This window comes from Myotis lucifugus, unplaced genomic scaffold, assembly GCF_000147115.1.
Source record: "Myotis lucifugus unplaced genomic scaffold, Myoluc2.0 scaffold_875, whole genome shotgun sequence".
NCBI lineage: Eukaryota > Metazoa > Chordata > Mammalia > Chiroptera > Vespertilionidae > Myotis > Myotis lucifugus.
Window position 1 is genome coordinate 34,175 of NW_005871923.1, and position 26,036 is coordinate 60,210.

Consider the following 26,036-nt stretch of genomic DNA (forward strand, 5'->3'; position numbering starts at 1 on the left):
ACATCCGAAGGGTCTATCCGGTCTAATTAGCATATTACCCTTTTATTAGTATAGATAGATGTTCTGTTTCCAAAGTTACAGTTTAAGCTTAAACTGGGTATAAAGAAACAAAGTTACAAATTATGGGGTGAGGATTCTTTTCCAAATTACACAGCAACCTCTTGAGTATGAGCTGAATTCGTACGAACTGGAACGATCCATTGGCTGTTCTCTAAAGAAGATCTCCAGGAAAGGAAACACTTACTCTGTGCACTAGACACCTCAGGAAGGTGGGATCACAGAAACAGGCTTTTTCTTCATAAACTTCAGTGAGTTTATATAGGAACTTACACAGTAATTAAAAAAACAATAAAGCTTTTAAAAATGGAAACAGTATTTCTTGATTTGTACTAGCTACTAAAGTGCAAAGTTTTTTAGGATGGAAAACCCCTTTCAAGTAAGAAACTACCAAATGTTGCTAAGCTCGTTATATTTTGAACTCCTGACTACCAGCTTCCAAAAATTATGGCAATTATTTATCGCTATCTTCCCCCAATTTAAAGCAGAAACAAATGGGTTTCTGAATTCTGAAGCGCAGTGTCGGACACACAGGCCTGCATGTAGGGCTGTGCACGTAGCTGACACAGAGAGGCCCTGAAGCCCTGAACTCCTAGTCCCTGCAGGCACACTCTCAGTCTAGACAAACTGATTTCTCACACTTGTAAAATGCATTACGACACTCTATTGTTACCATTTCATCCACACAGCTCAGCCAGTGACAGAAGAACCTGTCCTTTAAGGACATTTCAATGGGAAAACTCCCACTCCAAGATTCTATTAAAACAATGCAATCCTTGAAAAGAACCGGGAGGCACTGTGTTGAACTCGTTACTTGTGTCATCAATGCGTTGCTTTACCTCAAGTTCTCAATGGCCTACCTGTGACTCAACCTTTGCAATAAACAAACAAACAAACAAATAAATAAATACAATCTGTAAATGTCTTAAACTCTGCTGAACTAATGATATTCTTTTCTCTTGTGTAGATTTCTACTTCTATGTTGCACTAGATCATCTGTCATTTTTTAAAGGCTACTTAGAAAAGAGGGAAGTGCTCTGAAGATGTCAATATTGCCTTTCACAGAGTTCTCATTTTATTGGTAAAACAGAAAACCATAAATAATCCATACGTTTTCTAGGATTACAAAACCTTCCGTCAGATAGGGTATGAGAAGCCTTCAAGTTGGCTCTTTAGGAACCTCAAAACTCACCAGTTAATAATTATCTGTAAATTCTAATAAATCAAGTTACTTTATAGATAATATACACACACTAAATTTTAAAACTTAAAATTTTTAAGCGGTTGGGTCAAATATGAAACCTATATTCCTATTATTAAAGAATGTTACTATCTAAATAGAATAAAGTTTCAGAAACACAATCTCATGTAAATGTGCCATTTTTTAAATAGTGACAAATCATGATTCAGAGATTAAAGGGCATTCAAACAGAACTTGCTACTGAAAAGATGCATCTCCCAGTTCCAAAGTCCTACTCTCTCAGTGCATCTTCCACAGTTTCTAACTCTGTGAGCAAAGCCTGACCTTCCCGCCACAAGTGTGCTTCAGTGAAAGAGAAATGTTAAAAATCACTAAGAAAGTATATGCCAGCATATGTAAATGAACTTTATTCTTTCAAATACCAACTTTCGTTATAAAATATTAGTTTTCCACATAAAAACTGTATGATTCGGTTATCAACTGTTCACATTTATCTTGTGTGAATTCTTTTTTTTTTTTTAAACAAAGGAAGCAGGGAACAAGCAATGGGAAGTTGGTGTCAAAATGCCGACAAACCTCCCAGCAAGCCTCCTGCAACCACCCAGGATTGAGAGCCTTGCTGGCCTCTCTCTTTTCAATACCAGAATTTCACACATTTCAATGACTATTATGACTTCAAAGAATCAAATTTTCATCATTGTCCATCATCTGGCGGTTGATCTGTATAAAGGAGTTCTTCTGCATGCACCCCAAACAAAAGCCCCCGTACTTCTGTGGCTATATATCAAGGGTAAAGGTTTATTTGTGACAGTCGTGTCTTTGGTAAATGAGGGTAACACTGAGGGAGTGCAGCTGCTCGGCAGGACCTCCTTTTTGGCACCATTTCACTTAAATAAAAACTGAAGAATTAGCTTCTGCCTTTATTAAACCACAAAAATGCCACTGGCCTTCGTAATTACTTCCGGTTGCCCCACCCACTTAACCTTAATAGTTTACACTTGTCATAAAGAGAAATAAATGAAAAAGGGTTTTGCCAATGGGTAAATTTTTGATAGGTCTCTCAGTATACTCAAAAGAACCAAAATTTTTACCAGGCTTTTTTGGTAATAAGTGCGACTAAATTGCTTGTTATTATAGATCAATGCTGAAAACGTTTTAATAGAGCACATACTGGGACACTACAAATATTGCTTACAGAAACGTGCTCTGTTGGAGGCTACTGGCTACCAATTACGTGTTTAAATTGATTTTAGAGCTGAACTGATCTAAATTTGGTGATTGTGTTTATATTCTACTTCAACCATGAAAGAAGTTAAAAGAGAAACCATCTTAGATCTGTAACAAAATCTTTAAGTACCCTACAGATACCCAACCCAAGAAACTCATTAAAGGGTCTCATAAACAATAAAGGGCATTTTATAAAATAAATTTTACAGTTTGAAAAATACAAAAAGCTGACAGCATGCTGTGTGAATGTACTCACCACAGCGGAACTTTAAACACTGCAGAGAATGAGTGGCCACAGTGATTCAGATACAATCAGACTGAAAACAGAGGTGCCAGGAGAACCAGCTTTGTCTGCCAGAGCAACACACTGTGGGAGTCCCACCAGGAAGGAAACAAGAGTGGCAATGTGACCCCATTATGTCTTGCATACTGTAAGCTACCATGGAACCCAAAGTAAAGTTTTAAATGGAATGTTGTTAAGATAGAAAACGATCACACAAATGACACTGCTAATCATACAACGAGTAGGAAATTAAGAAATTAAGAGCTGTGTCTCCATCCCAAACTCCTGTCAGTCCCCAGGTGGCCCTTCTGCAGGGGACGGTGCAGCAAAGGCTAAACCAAAGGGCCAAGTCAAAACTGGTCAGAATCCCAACACGCAACGTTGGCAGATGAAAACATCTCCTAATTCAGCCTCTATAAAATCAATTCAATGCAGTCTAACAAGGACTAAGTAATGTATGTAAAGTGCTGATATTGCACAATAAAAAGAATGTGTCTCTTTAATTCAACATATATTTCAGAACCTGTATGTAGTAGACGCTGGACACAATGCTCAACAGTACAGACATGACCTCTAGTCTCTTAAAAATCACCACTGCACTTTTTAAAAAGGAAAGAGTGAGCAAAAAGTGGGTGTCAGATGCAGAAAATCTTCCTTGAAAAATGAGTAAGTCATTAAAATACAACAAAGGGTTATGCAATCAGAGTCAGTAAGCTGCTTCAAGTTTAAAGGAGAGAACAACATAGTTTTTCTTTCTAAGTAAGGGCTGACTATTCCATTTCTTGTGTATGTCAAAGCACTGAGTACAATATATGTTAAATAAATGTGTTTGACTAAGTTACAACCATATCCTGAAAAGCCTATGACACGCATAACAGTGACGGGATAGGTATCATTTATCTTTATTCACTTCAATTCAAATGGAAAGATCCTGCTATGCCAAGTTATCCAGGCCAGGGCTGCGGAGGGAATAAAGACTACCCCTGAATTCAAGAGATTTCTCATCTGTGCCCCTGGAGGAGGGGAAGGGGGTCGTTACATAATCATACTATGAAATACAATATTGGCTAGGAGCAAGGAATTATGTCTGATTCAGACAAACCTGGAGGAACCCAAGCTCCACCACTTGCCTGTGCAGTACTGAAAAGGGTCAATGGTTGAGCTTCGACCTATGAACCAGGAGGTCACAGTTCGATTCCCGGTCAGGACACAAGCCTGGGTTGCGGGCTCGATCCCCAGTAGGGGGTGTGCAAGGAGGCAGCCGATCAATGATTCTCTCTCATCATCGATGTTTCTACCTCTCTCTCCCTCTCCTTTCCTCTCTGAAAATAATAAAAATATATTTTTAAAAAACAGGTTATAAGTGACTAAAACAATTCTCATTGGAATGACAGTCATTTAGCAATACATTCACATGACTATCAGAATCTACGTAGAGTAATATCTTAAATGACTTAGTAAACTGCTGTTAGAAAGGCGTTACACAACAGAAACTGTTAAATGCCGACTGTACATGCACAAATATACACAAATGAACACACCTAATGTAAGACCATCGCAATCAGGGCCAATATTTAGCTCCAAGATCCCCTAGAACTCAGCATCTGAACAGCAAATGTGAGTCAGTACAGTATTCTTTTCAATTAATTCAGATTCAATTAAAGATAATTATAATATAATGTTTAAATCATAGCATTTCTCTTTCCAGTTAGTAAATGTCTTCAAAAGTCCTGTATATTCCCCAGAGGAGGGGCGGGGAGATAAGACCTAAGAGAAAAAAGCAATTGGAGGGTAGGGCCAGCTCTGTCTCTCCTCCCTAGGTCTGATGTAGCTCTCTTATCATTTTGAGAGGAGAGGAAGAAAGAAGGAAAGAAAGAAGGAAGAGGAAAATGCTACGAAAGTATAAAAGAAAGGCGAGAAGGGGAGGAAGAACAACCAGGGGAGTGGAAGAGACATAGAGGAGTACCAAGAAGAAAAGAATGGTAACAGTCCAAAAATCGGCCAGAGCGCCCAAACCAGGCCGACAGGCAGCAGGGGGAGAGGAAAAGGAGGAGCCAGTCACTGGAAGGGAGGACTGAAGGGATGGGGAACAACACAAACAGCCAGAAAAGGAAAGATGATGACAGTCAGCTACACTGTCAGCAAAGGGAGAAGGGAGTCCCAAAGACAGAGAGACAAACTCCAAGCAACAGAGAGAACAGGGGAGAAAGGAGAGGCAGGGAGAGCAAACAGAGTCCAGTCAAGGTAAAGACATAACCATCACCCCAGCCAGGACACCCACTGAAACAGGCCAGAAGCTTAAACATGCGTGTGCCTGTGTCAGCACCACCTTGCGGACAGCAGCTCAGCCATCTCCACTGACTTTCCCGTGGGGGGGGGGGGGGGGGGCGGGCGGGGCGGGCCCATGGAGACTGGGGGATTAGAGTAAGTAGATGAATTCAAGATTCCAGCTCCCAATATGCCTTTATCAAAAAGCAACTTCAAAGTCAGAAGTTTCACAGGAAAACCACTGACCTGCTATCCCGTACCATCCGTAAAATCTAAAATGCAAGGACAAAACATGGGATCCTTCTGCCTGGGGGAGGGGGAGACGTGCAGGGTGGAGGGGCCAATGGGGGAGAAAGGGAGCATCTGTAATACTTTCAACAATATATTTCTTTTAGAAAAAAAGTAGTTGTTAAAATGTAATCCCTTGTAGAAAACTATAAGAATTATTTCACCAAAAATCCCCTGCGTACCTCTCTGACCTCTCTGACCTCACGCTGCTCCCCATTCTCCTTGGCCACAGCCTCCTCTCAGCCAGCCTGCACTCTGCACTGCCTCTCTCCTCCACTGGCCTCTGCCACTCCAGCCAGAGGAAGGGAGTCCCAAAGACACAGAGACAAACTCCAAGCAACCAGCCATGTTTGAATATTTAATACATTAAAATCCTAACTAAACCAGGAACCTTATTTTACTTTTTCAGATGTTAAATCTCAAACTACTCAATTAGGTTTAAAAATCTTTTAAATTGTTAGATGTTAGTTATAATGATATAAACTCAGTAGTCATCGTAATACATGCAAGTCAGTATACTGATCCGATCCTCAGGTCTTAAATTTAAATGAGCGCTTTCAGTCCAACATTTTGGTATACCCGTGTCTACACGCTGCTCAGAGAAAGACACGACCATTTTTAATGCCTATTTCATTAGAGGCATTAAAATAAAAAACCTTCAATAACTGATATATAATATACTCAAAACGGCAAGAAGTAAAGTATTAACCATGAAAGAGAACTGAACAAAAAGCCTACTCCTATTTCTGAACAGTGTGCCTGACCGAGAGGCAGTTTGGGGAGCCATAGCACACCGCGTACAGTAGCACCCCTTTTTCTACACGTCCCCTTGGCAGGACATGGACGGTACCTGCAAGCTTGCGAGCGGCGTTGTGAAGGGGGAGTCAGAGCACAGACTGAGCCACAGCAGACGAGCGCCTGCACAGAGGCGGGATGGGCGTCTCCAGCCTCCACTTCCGAGCTGGGCATTCTCCTCCCTGCGCTCGGCCCCGCTTCCCAGACACGCGCGACAGGAAGAGAAGAGCACTTGCCCCGGGCGACGGCCTCCTGTCCCTTCACTCCCTCTCCGCTGCCTTCACGACCACGTCGCTGTCAGGGGATGGACATGAGGCTTTCACACGTTCAAGGTGGGATTTGGATGAATTCTCCAGTTTTGAAGTTATCTCTCTTTCTACTACCAAAGAAAGAAACAACAACATACAAACCAACCTACAAAAGAAAGCCAACCAAACAAACAAAAAATTAAAAAACCCACCAACCTACATTCAAATACAGCCTAAAAGAAAACATCAGGTATCACATACTCGGATATAAACTCTGATGACTCATTTATAATTATATCCAGTTAAATGAATAAAATTACACAAACAATTTCCAAGGAGAGAATATACAGCTTTGTACTTGGAACTAATTAAAGAAAAATAATGTATCTTCACATACAAATTGTAGAAACACTAAAAGGACAAAAAACATAACATTCAAATGATTAAATATTATCAATTCTACTTTGAGAGCCAAAGCTCCTCGATAATAACACACAAGCATTTCCAACCCTTGGAAGGATACTGTGCGGAGTGCCGAGTGCTCTACACAATACCACCCACAGCAGGTAGGAGAGCGGGGAAGGGGTGACCCAGTGACTGTCCTTACAGGGACACAATGGGCTGCGACACCGCACCAGCCCAGACACTTCTAGGCATGAGAGATGCTGTGGCTGTTAAGTCCAAACCTTTACTGTACTTGGCTAATTGGTACACAGAACTTAAAGCGTCTGAAAGATAAAACAGTCGCAGTCCGATTCTCCAGTCCTGTTCAGTTGTCTGCGTGGAACAAAGAGGAAAAGAAATCGGCTTTAATTGCTGAAGAATCGCAGAGAATGGAGATGGCTGAGCCCCTCCGAGGAAAGATCTTTGTTCCTTAAACAACTTTAATATAGAAAGATCATTCTCTACGTTAAGTCTCAACGGTCCCTGTCTGCATATGAAACCTCACATTACCATTCATTTCCTCTATAACTATTTAACAAGTACAAGTTTTTTTACAGCGAGATAACATGTGAAAATAACTTCTTTTAATGGGATTGTATTTTGGAACACAAAGTTCTGTACTTATCAATACATTTTATTTTAAACAATTGTATATAATAAATGATCTGACTTGTTTTACTCAATGTCAAATGCAAGTTATCGGAAGTTATTTCAATACTAATGATATGTTATTAATGAATACAAATATTTCTATTTTAAATGATCAACCAATTCTAGTTAGATACATTTTCAGTAATTTTAAGAGCATGTTTACCCATAAATATAAAAATAAGCTATATTAATATTGGTTCATATGCTCAGGTATATATGTCATGTGATAGGAATATTAAATACAATTTAATCTTCTAAACATAAGCAATCATATATTGTATAATTATTTTATTGGTTCATAATAGTTATTAACTTATCTCAAAGGCACATAAAGAACATTTACTTCTAGCTATACTAAGTCTTAACATTTTTCATTACTTGCGTTTTGTTATGTTTCAAAAGAAGTATCTCCCCCTTCTAGGCTTGAAAAAAAAGCCAATAAAAGGCCATTTCACTATAAAATTTACACTTCCAAAATCATTAGTCATTACTTCTTCCTTAGAAGTTTAAGCAATAGTATTGCTACAATCTTAAAGGCTATCTAACAATTTTTTTTTCTCAGTAGCTTGTAGGTAGTGTAAAAACCAAAAGAGACAAGTACATTGTAAGTTTTTTTAAAAATAAAACTCTACCTCAAACTAACTTCTATAATCAATGCTTTTTTTTTATTTTAATAGTCTCATCTAAATACAAGAATATAAATAAGCATCTGTAGACTGAGAAACACGAAGAAACATTCCATATTTAGTGAAAGTCTTGGAAATAAAAAAAGCCCACATGCTCAACTGCCACCCTGAAAGGCTCTCAAAGGCTGCTATTCTTTGATGTAAAATGAAATACTACTTAGTGAATAAAACATAAAAAACTCCTGTCTACCCTTCAAAGAGACATATCCTTTGACCCAGTGCTCCAGACTAAAGCCTTGAAATTTTTGCACAAGAATGCTGCGTGAGGAAAGTCCAGACAAAACAGACACTTGAGATGCTAGGAGGCTGTACAACCCAATCACAGACACTAGCCTCCCAATAATCTAGCAGAGATAGCGCCGCCATCCACCAAAAGAAAGTAATCTCTCCAAAGAAAACTGACCCCTTCAAAAAGCAAGCACCAGAGCAAATGCAAGCCTTTCACTTAGCTTTATCTTTTTGTGCAGGTCACCTCTTAATGCTCAATCTTTAATTCGGGTTTGCAGACTTATAAAAAGTTTTCATCTATAAACTTTTAGTATGTTAGGAAGTAAAAACAACATAAAACTAATACTTGTGTAGCAAATATAATGGTTTTATTTTAGAAGGCTTGCAAAAATATCACTCATTTCTACAAATTTCTTAGAGCAAGTTCAAGCAATGAAAAAATGTAAAACCAACTAAAGTGACAAAAAAATTATATTAAATAACTTGTTGCTGCTTGCAGACATTCTAAAACAGCAATATTCTCGCCCAGCCGGCTACGTGTGTGCGCTAACACCACTGCCGGATCGAACAGCAAGTACTTACTGCAAGTACCAACAAGGGACCAAGCTTTAAGGGCTGTGCTGCTGCTGGGAGGAAACTGCCAAGCAGTAAAACAGCGAATCGGCAGCATTCGAAACCCTGACTCTTTATTTCACATGCACACCTAACTTTAACACACAGACCACTTTAAATCCTGATAGGCTTTATATTAAAGTGCTTACTATCATTTCTCAAAACAACTTAGGAATGAGAGCCAGCCTTTCCCACTCCACCTATCTGAGATTTACAGACTGCGACAGTTTCCTTTCTGATACTCACTTATGCTGAGGATGTATGTATAACCACCATTAGTTTAAAACAACTGCTGCTTAATGGTTTTTAAACAAAATGACTAGGCATCTAACTGAAAATAAACCATTGAAAGTGTCAACATAAACACTGAAGCATAATGCCTGGCACAGATAGGTGCTCAATACATGTTTATTGAATAAATAAATAAATAAATAAATAAGGATAGATGGCAGCCAACTAATTTTACAAAAGTAACATACTAATGTCCAAACTATTAAGGCTTATTTCACCTTATTTTTACTACTACATTAAAATAATTCTTACATTGAGGGGATTTTTCTATCTTTTGTATTTAATTTTTAACTATGGTAGTAGATACTTAATATAAGGTGATTGTGACAAACAGAAATTAGTATTTTAAAAATAGGAAATAAAAATGATGACAAAGCATTTCAAAAACATGCCCATGTAGGTCTCATTCATGCTGTAGTTGTTTTATGGGGAGTGCTTACTCAAAATCTTTAAAGAACAATGAACAGTTAACATCTCTATTTTGTATAGTCCACGTGAATATAAAAAGACAACATGCTCTCATCAAATGTGCTGAAAGGAAACCGGGGTGGGGGTGGGGGTAAAGGGAAAAAGTTTCTCTCTTAATAAAGCACAAAGGCAAAGGCATTCTTCCCCCAACCTCCACAGCACAGCAATCCTGCAACAAAAACCAAGGGCCAAGCAAACGGTCAGCGGTGAGCTTTCCTTAGTATTTGCAGGAAGTATCATGGATTTGGAAATAATGGTGCAAACACAAAAAGGTTTTTTAAACACTGTGCTTCTACATCAATTAACAAGATTATTTTAAGATGCTGTCATCTATCTACTCTTTTGATATTTAAATTTTTATTAATTCTGACAGTAAAGAAAAGGATATTAGTTTATACACAACAGAGAAGACATTCTTAAAACTGACTGATTAGAAATGTACCATGTGCTGAGCGATAAGATTCATTAATAGCAATCTAGGAAATTAGGAAATACTACGATTTTATTCTCTGAAGATTTCTTCTCTATTTGCCAACATTGTATATAGTTCGAAAATGACAAGGCCTGGCCAGGTAGCCAAGTGGTCAGAGCATAGTCCAGATACGCCAAGGTCAAGGCACAACCAGTGAATGCATTAATAAGTGGAACGACAAATCGATGTTTCTGTTTCTCCCTCTTCCTCTCTCTCTTGATGTTTCTGTTTCTTTTTCTCTCTCAAATAAATTTGAAAAAAGAAATGCAAAAATAAAATGAAAGAATAGATTCTTTACCCTGGAAAATGCTAGGCAGACTTCTCTCCTTTACATTTTATGCCAGAAAAGATAAGGTACCTGTTATCAATACACAATTGATACTCAAAATAAAACATCTTTTTCTTTGTACTTATAAGGGTACTGACATCTATGAAATACTATAAAAATTCCCTTAATTTCTTATGTTCTATATATTAAATTTTGCCTGTTAAATGTAGTAATAAAAAAAAGTAAACTTTTTATTTGGTAGCATGGCCTCTGAACTATCTGAGAATAACAGTTAAAATAATAAATAGCATATATGTAAGATGGAAGAAATGAAACATGACTTGGTCACAGTACAAATAAAAAAGGTCTGGGTTTTAGCTCCCCATGAGCTCCACCTAAGGAAGAAGCAGGAGAACATAAGCTTTAAGCCGCCTTCCTCGGACTGCCGGAGGGGCAGGGATGGAGGTCATAATCCCCAGCAGGCCCTGCCACACATCTGTAGCATCACAAGAAATCCCGGCAACAGCAGTGTAAAAGGGATTCAGTTCAACTGCAAGATAATCATGATGATGAATGAACTAGGATCCATGTGATGTGACTCACAGCCCTGGGGATGTTTAAACCGAAAAAGAAGACTTGGGAGAACGATTCTCAAACATTTTGGTCTCAGAACTCCTTTACCCTCTTAAAAATTACTGGGTGGTAGGCACACAATGCAATATACAGATGATGAACATAGAATTGTACACATGAAACCTATATAATCTTATTAACCAATGTCACCCCAATACATTTAATTGAAAAATATATGAAATAAAAATAAAAATTATTGGACCCAAAGAGGTTTTGTTTATATAAATATATCTGCAGATATTTGCCATAAGAAATTTAAATGGAGAAAAACTTAAATATATACTTAGTTTAAAATGATAATAAACCAATTATATATTAATAGAACATTATTATAAAAACTAGAGGCCCAGTGCACGAAATTCGAGCACTTGGGGGGAGGGGATCCCTCAGCCCAGCCTGTGCCCTCTCGCAGTCAAACATCCCTCTTGCAGTCCAAGACCCCTTGCTCCTTACCACCCACCTGCTCGCTGCTCTTTACCGCTCGGCTTGCTGCTCCTTAGTGCTGCGGCAGAGGCGAGAGAGGCTTCCACCACCGCCGCTGCGCTCGCCAGGCATGAGCCCGGCTTCTGGCTGAGCAGTGCTTCCCCTGTGGGAGCGCACTGACCACCAGGGGGCAACTCCTGCACTGAGCATCTGCCCCCTGGTGGTCAGTGTGTGTCATAGCTATCGGTCATTCCGCCATTCGGTCGATTTGCATATTAGCCTTTTATTATATAGGGTAATATTATTATGCGTATTTTCAAAAGCTAAAGAATTTAGTGAGAAGAGGGACAACTGATAGGCATTTTTGAAAATCTCTAATGAATAGCTTAACACAAGACAGGTTAATTCTAACATCTGTTCTTTTGTTCAAACTGTTGTACTAAGCTATCTTGGTTGAACTATATGAAGAAAATTCATCCTAAAAGAGACATGTAATTAGAAAAGGGAGCAATATTTTAATAGCCTTAATATTGTCATACTCACATTAAAAGCATTGTTCTATCTTGCACTGTAAAGTTTTACCCAGGCATGATTTTATAACATCATACGTTGCTCATCTGGAAAACGCTGGATCACAGGAGGTATGCCCATCTTCCTAATGTTAGCACATTTCACTACCTAGTCTCCTAAATCACATTCCTGAACAACACCACCAGTACCACCACAACAGTCTTTATTGGGAAGTTGTCAGGCTTAATCAGATCAGGGGCAGAATCAAGTTCAAAAATTCTCATTTTCACTTGGAAGCTTGAAGTTTATCATGGGTAATGCTTCCTTGAAGCAGCAGGTTTACTTTCTAGAAAATGTCTGCCGTGTGCTGAAGACTGGAAAACCATACTGTGTCACCTGTTACTGTTTTTGCAATTAGAGGTGCTCCAAGAAGAAAGTGGCCAGCTTCAATGTGCAACAGCAGCGCAGCAACACAAGTAGTTATCCTTAGACCCAGTGATACCTGGGGACATGCAGCAGACGTGTCTTATGCACAATACTTCTTGTTTTGCCACACGGGAAATACAAGGATGAGTATGCGGGGTGGAGATTTTTAAATATTAATCATTTTTACTGATTCATCAAGAATGTTAAGTGAAACTGACTTTAAAAAGCCTTTGTCTGATTAGGAAAATAGTCTGACTTAGTCGACCTCCTACAAGGGCTCTGGGCTCCCACCCAGACCACACTGCGAACCACTGTCCTAAGGAGAGCTTGCATCGTCCCTCGGGCTCCCAGCCCTCACCCTCCAGCAAATTCAGCTTTCATCTAGTTGATTACTTGTTGGAGTCCCACATAAGATTTCTCTTGAATAAAAGGTTGAAAATATTTTAAATGAAAAATAGATTCAATAATGTAACTAGGTAACATCTAAAGTTATCCTCCAGTTTGAAAATAAACACTAAAACTAACCCCCAATTAAGTTTAGTCCACATGCTTAAGACCTAGTCCACATGCATCACCTGTATTAATTTTAAAACTACATCACATAAGATATCCAATAGAAATCATGAGAATGGCTAATTCCCTTACCACACAATTAAGATTCTAGTTTCTGTCCAATTTCAGGTACAAATATAACTAACTAAAGGCCCAGTGCATGAAATTTGTGAAGTCAGGGGTGGGGGGAGTCCCTCAGCCCAGCCTGCGCCCTCTTGCCACTGTGAGCCTGGCTCAGGGCTTCTGGCTGAGCAGCGCTCCCCCTGTGGGAGTGCACTGACCACCAGGGGGCAGCTCCTGCATTGAGGGTCTGCTCCCTGGTAGTCAGCGTGCATCACAGCAACCGGTCGTTGGGCCGTTCGGTTGATTTGCATATTAGCCTTTTATTATATAGGATGTTGAGTGGTTAAGAAAAATGGTATCCTAAGTTAATAAATTGGTTTATAGTATAGAATAATAACATTAAAATGCGGTTTCCACATCTTCTTTTACATCACCTTTTGAAATATTTTCATCATTAATACTGATATATATTTTTAGAATCTTTTTTTTCAAAATGCAAATCTAATCAATTCCACTTGCTCAGCATTGCTGTAAGTCCCTCCATCCCCCAGTCCTGTCATTATGCTACTCACTGAAGCCTTCATCTGATCGTATGCAGGAGCAAAAAAAGCCGAAACCCTTGTTAGCACTGCGTTACCTATATGATTATTTAATACTTTTGTTTTAATATAAACTTAAATGAATGGCTAAGGGTTTCAGCTATCCATATTAAATATTACCTCAATAACTATGAATAATTAGACATAAGACCTCAATTGACTTTAGCTGGAATATCAAGCCTATATTTTGACTAGCACACACTTCAAGAAAGACATAACAAAGCTGGAGAAAATCTATACAGGGCAACAAAATTCATTAAAAGTATGCAACTGATTTGTGAGACAATGAAAAACATAACACTCAGAACAGCCCACAGCTCCTGGTGTGCTTCACAGCACCTTGTCTAGAGCAACAGAGGGGTGTCTGTTCTGACTTATGCATCCAAACTAGAGAGAACAGAACTTAGAAGCATCACTTGTAAACTCTGAAATTTTATAGAGAGTAAACCCCATGTACTGGAACAAGAAGGCAATCTCTTGGGGCTTAGAAGAGATGCAGTAGAAAGATTAAAAGAGGATCCTCATTCATTAATGAACATATGGCATGGTGAGTCCTCCTCCTCTTCCATTCCTGCCTCAATTCGTCTACACCTGAGGAAGCACGGGCTAGGAGGTGAACATGTGAAGCATAAGCACATGGCACTGAATGAAAAGCTGGGGGATTGGTACCAGCAGCTGGGCAGACTGAACTGGAATCTAAATGCCCTGAAGCAGAAAAGGAACAGCAAGTCACAGGCACAGAGCAAAGGGGATAGAGAGAGTGGGACCAGGTAAACCTGGAGAGGATGGCCTCAGAGACCATGTCAGGATTTTAATGTTTACTCTTCTTAGGTCAATAAGAAGCACCATAAGATTTTTCAGAAGAGGATGACAAAACCAGCATTTTAAAAAGACTATTTTGGTTATCCTTTGGTTTTAAAGTTCAAATCAACCAGCCTTAAACATAAAATATTTAGGGATTTCCTTACTGTTTCCTTATCTATTAATTTTCCTATTTAGATCTTTAATGGTGCAAATAGAAACTTAAGTGTGACCTATTATTTAAATTATGCTCACAGGCTCAAAATTGAGCAATAAAAGAATATACAACGATTAGAAAGGGAGTAGTTAAGAAACACACCCATATATTTGATAATGGTAAGCCAGATAAAAATGAAAATACGACTACACATTTTTACTGGAAGTCTTACGACATTTACAAAATTTATGCTATCATATAATATAAGCATCAATAACAAGCTGCATCTGAAATGCCACCACACATTGGAAAATTTTATGTCATGGTTACCAAAACTCTTTCTGTTGTGAAGAACATTATTTATTTGTTGCTAGTTGTAATCTCTCATGTGTAATGTGAAATGGGATGTATACACACAAAAACAACTGATTCCAGAAAAACTCAATATACTTAATTTTAAATAGTACTGGTACCTTACAACTTAATTAAATAGTATAACTGAGAAAATAAAAAATAATGCATGCATTATAAAAATAAAAAATGTTCTAATTGCTACTTATAAACACCAAAAAATGGAAGCCTTTTGTAATTTTAATTTCTCAATATTTGTATGACTTAATATTTGTGTATAATGCTTAACATAAATTATCTTTATCATTTTGTGACAAATATTTCTTAAAGTAAATTTACATACAATTTGGACAGTCAAATTCACATCACTTCCCACAAAACACCCCTCTTAAAATCTATTGTACAAGAATAACCCTGAAGGCAGAATCCTAGCAGCATATATAAAAAATTCTTACCAATTTTTCATCAACTGTTATGAGTTGCGAGTCTCGAGTTTGGTCCTGTGCCAACCTCCATGTGGAAGTGCTCAACGACCTGCAGTGCAAGATTTTAAATTAAAAAATGATCCAAGCACAGGGGCAAGAGAGGAGACAAACATTACAGAGATAAGCTACTTTAACAACACGACCTTATAAAGAGAAATAGGAAGAGAGGAGGTCACAGGAGTCCCTTCCTCCCCCATTAGTTCTGTCTGCTGAGCGTAGACCTATGAATCAGGAGGTCACGGTTTGATTCCTGGTCAGGGCACATGCCCGGTTTGCGGGCTCGATCCCCAATGTGGGGCATTCAGAAGGCAGCCGATCAATGATTCTCTCTCATCATTGATGTTTCTATCTCTCTCTCCCTCTCCTTTCCTCTCTGAAATCAATAAAAATATATTTTTTAAAAAGTGTATGTACTTTATAGATCTTTCATAATTTTAAATTAATGTCCAACTAATCATAAAATAAAGCTATTATATCATTTTCTATAAACAGACAGCTATTATAAACAAAGACACAGACAAAATATTCTCATATTTCAGACTATATTTAAAAGGTAACATAATAAAAGATGAAAAATGTTTTTATTTAACATCTAGCAGAAAGAATTAAATGTCACAATTAAAACTTTTTATAAGAAAAAAAACCTTTTAAGATAGGTTAGATTGCAAAGAGAGCACATATAGGGATTTTTATTATTTGAAACAATATATTCATATAATTTATTTCAGGAAAAAACTACTTAAGTAAAAAAGCACACAAAACATATGTGCGTACATATATGAATTTATGTATGACAAGGGGGGGGGGGTCATTTAGGTAACTAATCCCTAAACATGAAGACAGCAATTATTTTTAAAAAATCAAATCCCAGCTGTGGGAAAACATTTCCCTCCAATTGTAGATCGTTAAAGTAGCAGCAAGGACCCAGAGTTCATTATGAGCACAGCACTGAATTTGTCATACCTACAAAATCTAATCTATGGTTAAATTCAAATTAAATGTGAATTATATAGCAAATATCTACTTGCTGGTTAGCCTGTAAAAAGTCTCATCAATGAAATGGTAGGAGTAAAGGCAATATTTTTAATAATTTAGAGTATAAAACATTATTAAGATACAAAACCCAGAAAGTATAAAGGAAAAAAATGACAGAAGCTACTACATAAAAACTTCTAAACCACAGGTACTGTAAATGAAGAATAAAACATAACAAGAAGAAAATATTTTCAAAATAAGAAAGTAAAGGCTCAATATCCAAAATAGATACAAGAGCTTCTACAAATCAGTAAGTAGGGATAATTCTTAGGTTTCAAAAGAGGTAATCAAACAACAACAAAAAGCAAAGCACCCAATTAAAAATGGGAAGAATACTTGAATTGACATGTATCCAAAAACCTACAAATAGCCAATAAATACAGAAAGATATGATCAACATTACTAAGCACTAGGGAAATGCAAATCAAAACCACAGTGAGAGACTACTTCATATATTAGGATGGTTATAAAAATAAGTGTTGGTGGGATATGGAGAAACTGAAAGCTTTGTATGTTACTGGTGGGAACATAAAATCATGCAGCTGCCACGGAAAATAGTATGGCAGTTCTTTAAAAATTAAACAGAGTTACCATAATGTCCAGCAACTCCACTTCTGAGTATATACCCAAAAGAATTGAAAGCAGAACTCAAACAGATATTTGTGCACCAATTTCATTGCAGCATTATTCACAATAGCCAAAAGCAAACATTGCCAAAATGTTAGTAATCATATTTTACTGGGCAATGTATCATAACACTAGAAAGTTAAGTGTACATGTAGGGATGACTAATCTGCAGTCATCAGTAAACAAATGGTAATTTCACTTTGCTATTTAGTTCCCATTTTTTAGAAAATCAGAAACTTTATTTGCCTCAGTAGTTTACCTCTGTCCACTATTTGTTTTGTCAGCTGGCCTGTTCACATAGCCAGGTCTCTTACAGACCCTAAGGGCTATGGCTGTTATTATCAATGACCATTACTGCAGTGTACAAGCCATTTATTATATGTACTTTTCGGTCAAGTTTCCTGTAAGAAAATGATATGGATATCAAGAGAGCTTATTTCTAACTCTGGTTTTATTATTTACTAGTTGCGTCTATGAGCAAATCACTTAACCTCTCTGCATCTCAATTTCACTCTTTGTAAATTTGTAAAATGAGAACTTGTTGCTCTAAAGTTTCATCTAGTGATGAGTTTGATTCTAATAAATGAAAATGAGTATAGTTCTAGTTTAATAATCCCCTATGGAAATGCTACATAATAATTTCTAAACTCATAATCTGTTTTTCTTTAAAAATCTAAGGAGTTTAAACTTTCAAAAACATATCTACCACATTTGTTTATCCAGTCATCTGCTGATGGACATTTGGGTTGTTTCTGCTAAAGGCACTCAGGCACAGGTTTTTGTAACTCATTTGGGCAAATCCCTAAGAACACAATTGCTGGACTGTATGTTCTAATGAACAAAACGAACTAACAAGCAAAACAGAGACAGACTCAGAGATAGAGAGCAGGCTGACAGCTGTTGGGGGGGAGGTTGGGGGGTGCAGGGATTGAGCACAAAAGAAAAAAAGAGAGAAAACTCATGGACACTGATAGCATTTGGTGATTGCTGGGGGAGGGTGCGCAGGGGAAGGTGGGGGAGAGTATAGGGCAGTGATGGCGAACCTATGACACGCGTATCAGACGTGACACGCGAACTCACTTTTTTGGTTGATTTTTCTTTGTTAAATGGCATTTAAATATATAAAATAAATATCAAAAATATAAATCTTTGTTTTACTATGGTTGCAAATATCAAAAAATTTCTATATGTGATACGGCACCAGAGTTAAGTTAAGGTTTTTCAAAATGCTGACACGCCGAGCTCAAAAGGTTCGCCATCACTGGTATAGATGATGTGTTGTGGAACTGTGCACCTGAAACCTGTGTAATTTTGTTAACCAATGTCACCCCAATAAATTCAATAAAAAGAAAAAAAAAGACTGTTTAGTTTTGTAAGAAACTGACAAACTGTCTTCAAAAGTAGTTGTACATTTTGCATTCCCACCAGCATGAATAAGACTTTCTGGTCAGGCCGGCCGGTGGCCCATGAACCAAGAGGTCACCATCTGGATTCCCAGTCAGGGCACATGCCCAGATTGTGGGTTCGATCCCCGGAATGGAATGTGCAGAAGGCAGCCAATTGATGTTTCTCTCTCATCGATATTTCTACCTCTCTATCCCTTTCCCTTTCTCTATCTCTAAAAAAAAATAATAAAAACATATTTTTTTAAAAAAAAGACTTACTGGTCACACTTCATTCTTGCCAGTGTTTGGTGCTGTCACTGTTTGGGATTTTACCTATTTTAATAGATGTGTAGTGGCATCTCAGTGTTGTTTTAATTTTCAGTTCCCTGTGGACATATGTTGAGGTACCTTTTCATATGCTTATTTGCCATCTACATATCTTCTTTGGTGAGGTGTTTGTTCAGTCCTTCTGCCTATTTTTTAATTAAGTCATTTGTTTTCTTATTGTTGAATTTAAGAGTTGTTTGTATATTGTGGCTAGATCTCTTTATCAGATATGTGTTTGGCAAACATTCTCTCTGCAGGTCTTTTCACTTTATTAAACTGTCTTTCACTGAGGAGAAATTTATAATTTCAATGAATTCCAACTCGTCTAATTTTTTCTTTCATGGATCGTGCATTTAGTGTTATAGCTAAAAACTCAGCAGCAAATCAAAGTCACCTATATTTTCTCTTATGTTATCTTCCAGAAGTTTGGTAGTTTTGTTTCCTACATTTAGGCCTAAGATCCATTTTGAGTTCATGTTTGTGGAGGCATGAGGCCAGTGTGTAGATTCATGGAGGCATGTGGGTAAGTCTCAGTCCCACCTCCGCTCTCTCCTCCCCTGGATTGCCTTTGCTCCTTTCCCAAACATCAGTTGACTCTATTTCAGAGTCTGTTTCTGGGCTACCAATTCTGCCCACTGACCTGTGCTCCTTCACTCCCCCCACACTGTCCTGATTACTGTGGCTCTGCACTGAATACTGAAGTTAGTGTCATTCCTCTGACTTTGTTATTCTTCTTCACTATGATATTCCATATTTGGTATCATTTGACTTTCTATATAAACTTAGAATAAGTTTCTTAATATCTACAGAGGTTCTGACAATGGTTGCTTCTGAGCCTATAGATCAAGCTAACAGAGCTGACATCTTAAGAATATCGTGTCTTCCTATCCATATACATTCATTAGTCTTTTCTTATTCTTTCATCAGAGTTTTCTAGTTTTCCTCACATATATCTTGCAATACTGTTTTTAATACTTCAAAAAGTCATGAAAAAATAAAAAACACACACATTTGTACTGGAAAATAATATCTGAATAGAAATAATATCACTGTCTCCAAGTTTCAACTATTCTCCCCTTGAAGCAAATTAACCTTATCAATTAAGAATGGCAATATTCCCCTATCATTACAGCAGTTGAAAGCATGGCTCCAAAATTGTTTATACTCCTCCGTCCTATCAAGAGCTAGAGTTCTGTGTTCCCGGTTCCTAAAACCTGCCCTCTGGGACTGCTCAATCAATATAATACAAACGTGAGCCGATGCGTGTTTCCAGGCTCAGGCCGTAACAAACCTGGCAGTTTCCACTTCCTATCTCTTGGAACATTGTTTCCTGTGATATCCTCCTCCTAAACCAGCCACTCTATCAGGAGGACGTCCACACTGGCCACGGAGGGACCTTTGCCGAGGAATAAGCAGCACACCCCCTGGCCGGCTGTGAGTGAACTGGGGGTCACTAGCCCAGGCTAAGCCGTCCAGGGACACCACGTGGGGCAGAGATAAGCTTCCCTGCCAAACCCTGCCCAAGTGGCCAATGTGTGAGCAAAACAAATGGTTGCTGTTGTTTTAAGGTGAGTATTGGTGTAGTTCGTGCTGAACGATAGATAGCAAAAACATCCCTATAAATGTATGAAGATGGTTTTAAAAATATGAAAACTGAACCAGTAACTTCAAAGGACCAGAAATGATCTGTGGACTTCTAGACAGAGTAAAATTCTTAATCCTAAGAAATTAAGAAATCAATTAATCCTTAGCCTTTTCATCAAAGCCAATTATGTTTGCTGTCAATTTATTGCAAATTGAATGAACCCAAATTCACATTAAATCAGCAAGTGTTCAGTTCCATACTAAACTGTAAGAAAATATTACTAAAAGTTCTAACCCAGTGGTTCTCAACCTTGGCTGCACATTAGAATCACCTGGGAATCTTTTAAAATCCTGATGTCTGGGCCTCATCCTCCGGAAATTGTTTCTTAGGCCCAGAAATCAGGATTTTAAAAAGATTCCCAGGTGATTCTAATGTGCAGCCAAGGTTGAGAACCACTGTTCTAACCAAAATAATAAAATAATAATATATACTTAGTCTCTATGTCACAATAATTACCTCAGGCTTAAAATATGTTGATACATAGGGCCCTGGCCGGGTAGCTCTCCTGATAGGGCAAGATTGTGGGTCTGATCTCTGGTTAGGGCACATGCAAGAAACAACCAATGAATGCATAAATAAGTGGAACAACAAATCTATGTTTCTCCTCCTTTTCTCTTTAAAATCAATCAACCAATAAATTAAAAAATAAATAAATAACAATCATTTTAAAAAAACAAGTATTTTTTAAAATAATAGAACAAATCCCTCTCTTTCTCTCCCTAAAATCAATCAATAAATAAATAAAAATTAAAAATGTTAATCTTGCCCTGGCCAGTGTGGCTCAGTTGGTTGAGCACTGATCCATGCACCAAAAGGTGGAAGGTTTGATTCCCAATCAGAGCACATGCCCAGGTTGCAGGCTCGATCCCTGGTAAGCGGCATGCAGGAGGCAGCCAATCGATGTTTCTCATCAATGTTTCTCTTTCCCTCTCCCTTCCCCTCTCTCTCTCTCTCTCTCTCTCTCCCTCTCTCTCTCTCTCTCAAATCAATAAAAAATGTATTTAAAAAATTTTTTTGATTCCTGGGTCAAGTATCTTCATGTTGATCTTGAAGCTTTTCAATATCTTAAAACAAGAGAGAAAATTTAAATTGTCTTCAACATATTGTACTCACTAGAGAGAAACCAGAAAGAACTAACTGTTAATGGAAAACTAAAGAGGAGAGATCAAGGATCTAGTTTAATGTTCTGGAAATAACGTGAAGTAAAGGGAAAGAAAGAGACCCTACAATTACTTTAGTTAAGTTCAATGGAAATAACTGAAGATACTTTATTCACAAATAAGTTCTTTGATTCTCACTCATTTATCACAATAATTTCTAATCTTCATGCACAGCACTTAATAACTTTAGGTGTCCAACTGGCCAAGTCAGTAAAAAGCAAAAATCTCCTGCTCAGAGATGTCCTTCTCCCCATTCTTCCGAGCCAGGTGGAACTTGCAGCAGGACTAATAGCAACTGTGCCTCTGGACACAGCCCAAGCCAAAAACGTAAACTAATCCTTTGAGAGTCATCCAACAGACGAAGGAAAAATTTGTGCAAGAGGATAAGGGTAATTATGCTCACATACCAGGCTTTGAAATGATATTGAGGAGTAATAAGGAGGAGAATGTGGGCAAGGTTTCCGAGGGTGGTAACACAGAAACTGGAGGGCATGATGGAAAATAGCAAGTAAAGGAGAGAAAAACACATCCAAGTTTATAGCACTAGGTTATCAAAATAAATAGAAATAAGGTGAACATAAAGGGAATGAGGAATATAAATATTCTGGTGATGATAGTAACTATATTACAAAACACAACAAGCCTTTGGAAAGGTTCCCCCCTTCACAACGGGCAAAATTTAGGGGGGGTCCCTTTTTTGAAAAACCCTTAAAAGGTTTTTTTCCTTGGCTGCACATTAGAATCACCTGGGAATCTTTTTAAAATCCTGATTTCTGGGCCTCATCCTCCAGAAATTCTGTTTCTTTGTGATGGGGTGGGGCCACAACATTAGTCACAAAGAAACAGAATTTCCGGAGGATGAGGCCCAGAAACCAGGATTTTAAAAAGATTCCCGGGTGATTCTAATGTGCAGCCAAGGTTGAGAACCACTGCCTTAAAGGAAGGAACTGAGCTTCTTGTTCTTTGGCATGTCTTCTAAATAACTGGAAGCAAATTTACCACAAAGATGTCAGTTATTAATCTACAAATTAATTATAATAACAAAAATTCCAGCAGAATTTTTATAAAATTAAATGATTGTCATAGAGAAGAAAAAATTCACAAAAATAACCAAGAACATTTGAACAACTATAAGATTTGCCTTGCCAGCTAATATAAATACAATAATTAAAATATGGTATGAGCATAGGCACAGATACACAGATCAAATAAGTAGTACAGGTCAGAACACATATCAAATAAGTAGTATAGGTCAGATTCTATAGATCTGTACATCTACACTAATGAAAGAGAAAGATGCAAATTGACCATACCTTCGCAACACCCACCAGCCAATCAGGAGTGAGTATGCAAATTAACCCCACAAAGCTGGCGGGTTAATTTGCATACACAGGCGCCAAGCGGCAGGGGTGGGGCGGGACACTTGCGTTGTCGCCATGGGGATGACGCAGGTGTTCCCTACCGCTCAGCTGCTCCGGGCTTCTGGGCAGCTTGGGAAGGCGGAAAGGTGGCTCCGGGCAGGAACAAAGGTGGAAAGGCGGCTCAGGCAAAAGCGAAGGCGGTGCCAGCAGCTAGGGGAAGGAAGGCCCATTCTTGCATGAATCTTCGTGCATCGGGCCTCTAGTTAGTATACAATAAAATTCCAGGTCCAAATCAGTGGTGAAAGGCTAGACTATTCAAGACATAATACTGAGACAAATGGCTATTCTTTCATGGAAGAAAAATGTTTGAACCTCAGAAAATATTTACATCAGATATCAAAGAATTCTACATGGATTGATAGATGCACAAACACAATGTGTTGTGTGTGTCAATTACTGGAATAAAATATAAGGATTTTTTATAAGTTTTAGGATGAAAAGTTTTCTTAATAAGAAATAATACCCACAAAATGAAAAAGAAAAATAACTTCTGAACAAAAGGCACTATAACTAAATAAGGAAATATCAGAGGTAATAAGTATAACACGCATAGCAGATAAAAGACTAATATCCAGAGTATATAAAGAATTCTTAGAAACCAAGACAGAAATCACCCAAAAAAGGGAGAACAGCATATATAAACATGGCAGATACTAATACCAATTACATCAATAATCACTTTAAATGACAATGGTCTAAATAAATTAACTGAAAGAGAATGTATCAAAGTGGATTAAAAAAAATCAGGACGCAACTATATGTTGCCTAAAAGAATTCCATTTTAAATATAAAGACACAGATAGATTAAAAGAGAGAGAGAGAGAGAGAGAGAGAGAGACCGACCATGCTAACAGTAATCAAATCTTACTGCAGTAGTTATATCATTCTCAAAGTGAGCTTCAAACCAACAAAAAAGTTACTAGGAATAAAGAGCAGCATTACATCAAGATAAAGGGTCAATTTTCCAAAAAGACATTAACAATCCTTGAGGTTCACAAGCCAAACGAGAGAATGTTAAAATATGTGAGTCAAAAACTGAAAGAACTCTGTGCGAGGAGAAACAAACAAATCCATCACTGGAGCTGGAGACTGCACACTCTTCTAACAGCCACCGACAGAGCCAGCAGGCAGAGCATCAGTAAGGACAGAGCTGAACTGAACAGCCCATCAATTAACTGGATTTAACTGACATTTATGGAATACTTCATCCAACAACAGCAGAAGACATGTTCTCCTCAAGCTCACATGGAACATTTACCAAGATAGGCCACATTCTGGGCTATGAAATGCATCTTCACAAATTAAAAGAGTAGAAATCAAACAATGCATGCTCCCAATCAACAGCGGAATTAAGCTAGAAATCAGTAACAGAAAACTGGAAGATTCCCAGATACTTGGAGATTAAAAAACACGCTTCTAAATAACTTATGAGTCAAAGAGCCTCAAGAGAAATTTAAAAATATTTTGAACTAAATGAAAATAAAAATACAACCTTTAAAAAATGTGTGAGATACAGCAAATGTAGCATTTGGAAATTTATGGCATTAAGTGCATGTGTTAGAAAAGAAAAGTCCAAATTAATAACCTAAGTTTCCATCATGGGAAACCACAGAAAAGAGAGCAATATAAACCTAAGGCAACCAAGAAAAAATAAAAATTACAGCACACACACGCACATGCACACACACACAGTAATTCTACACACGCACATATAAAGCACCTAGACTGGTCAAGTTCATGGAGACAGAAAGTAGAATGCTCGGTGGACAGGATAACAGAGATCTATTATCTAACAGATACAGAGATTCGATTTTGGAAGATGAAAAAAACTGCTGAAAATATATAGTGGTAATGGTTGCACAACAATATGAACATACTTAATGTTACTGTACTGAACTACACTTCAAAATGATTAAAATGGTAAATTTTTTATTATGTCTACCTTACCAATAAAATTAAAAACAATATGCCTTATGAAGAAACTGTTAAGCCCTGGTATACACCACCAATAAAGAGGAACACACAAAAGTTTGTCAAAAATGAAAAAGATTTATAACTTTGCTTAGAGAAAGCCTATTCATGTATGCATGTAGAAGTATTCTGTGTGTGTGTATATCACTCTTCATAAACTTTTAGAAGACCAAACTGAAGGTGTTAAACTTCAATATGATTATTTGTACTCATGTAGCATATTTTCCCAAATTATACACTTTTTAAGAACTTCTAGTGCATGTGTATGTAATACAAAATAGGTGATACTTTGTTATCTATTTTAATACCAATTACAAGATTGTTGCATTTGCACCATTATTCAACACGTTTTACACAAAAATAGTTGAGAATTTTGAATTTTCACTGATAGATTTATGTTATAAATAAGCACAAAGAACAAACCATTAATCCTATCTAATAAAAGAGTAATATGCAAATTGACCATCACTCCAACACACAAGATGGCCGCCCCCATGTGTTAAAAGATGGCCACCACAAGATGGCTGGCAGGGGAGGGCAGTTGTGGGCGATCAGGCCGGCAGGGGAGGGCAGTTGGGAGCAACCAGGCCGGCAGGGGAGGGCAGTTGGGGGAGACTGGGCTGACAGGGGAAGGCACTTGGGGACAACCGGGCCGGCAGGGGAGTGGTTAGGGGGCAATCGGGCCGGCAGGGGAGTGATTAGGGGGCGATCGGGCCGGTAGGGGAGTGGTTAGGGAGCAATCAGGCCGGCAGGGGAGTGATTAGGGGGCGATCGGGCCAGCAGGGGAGTGGTTAGGGAGCGATCGGGCTGGCAGAGGAAGGCAGTTGTGGGCGATCAGGCCAGCAGGGGAGTGGTTAGGGAGCAATCAGGCCGGCAGGTGAGTGGTTAGGGGGCTATCAGGCCGACAGGGGAGTGGTTAGGGGCGATCAGGCTGGCAGGGGATTGGTTAGGGGCGATCGGGCTGGCAGGGGAGTGGTT

At 38.2% G+C, this 26,036-nt stretch overlaps 1 protein-coding gene across 1 annotated transcript in view; it reads right to left on the minus strand.

Moving 5' to 3' along the window:
* NDUFS4 (NADH:ubiquinone oxidoreductase subunit S4) overlaps positions 1 to 26,036 on the minus strand; it is a 58,861-nt gene that overhangs the window by 16,862 nt on the left and 15,963 nt on the right. Inside the window, exon 2 of the mRNA XM_023747427.1 lies at positions 15,458 to 15,536. Coding sequence (XP_023603195.1) covers positions 15,458 to 15,536 — 79 coding nt within the window. The remainder of the gene's footprint in view (positions 1 to 15,457; positions 15,537 to 26,036) is intronic.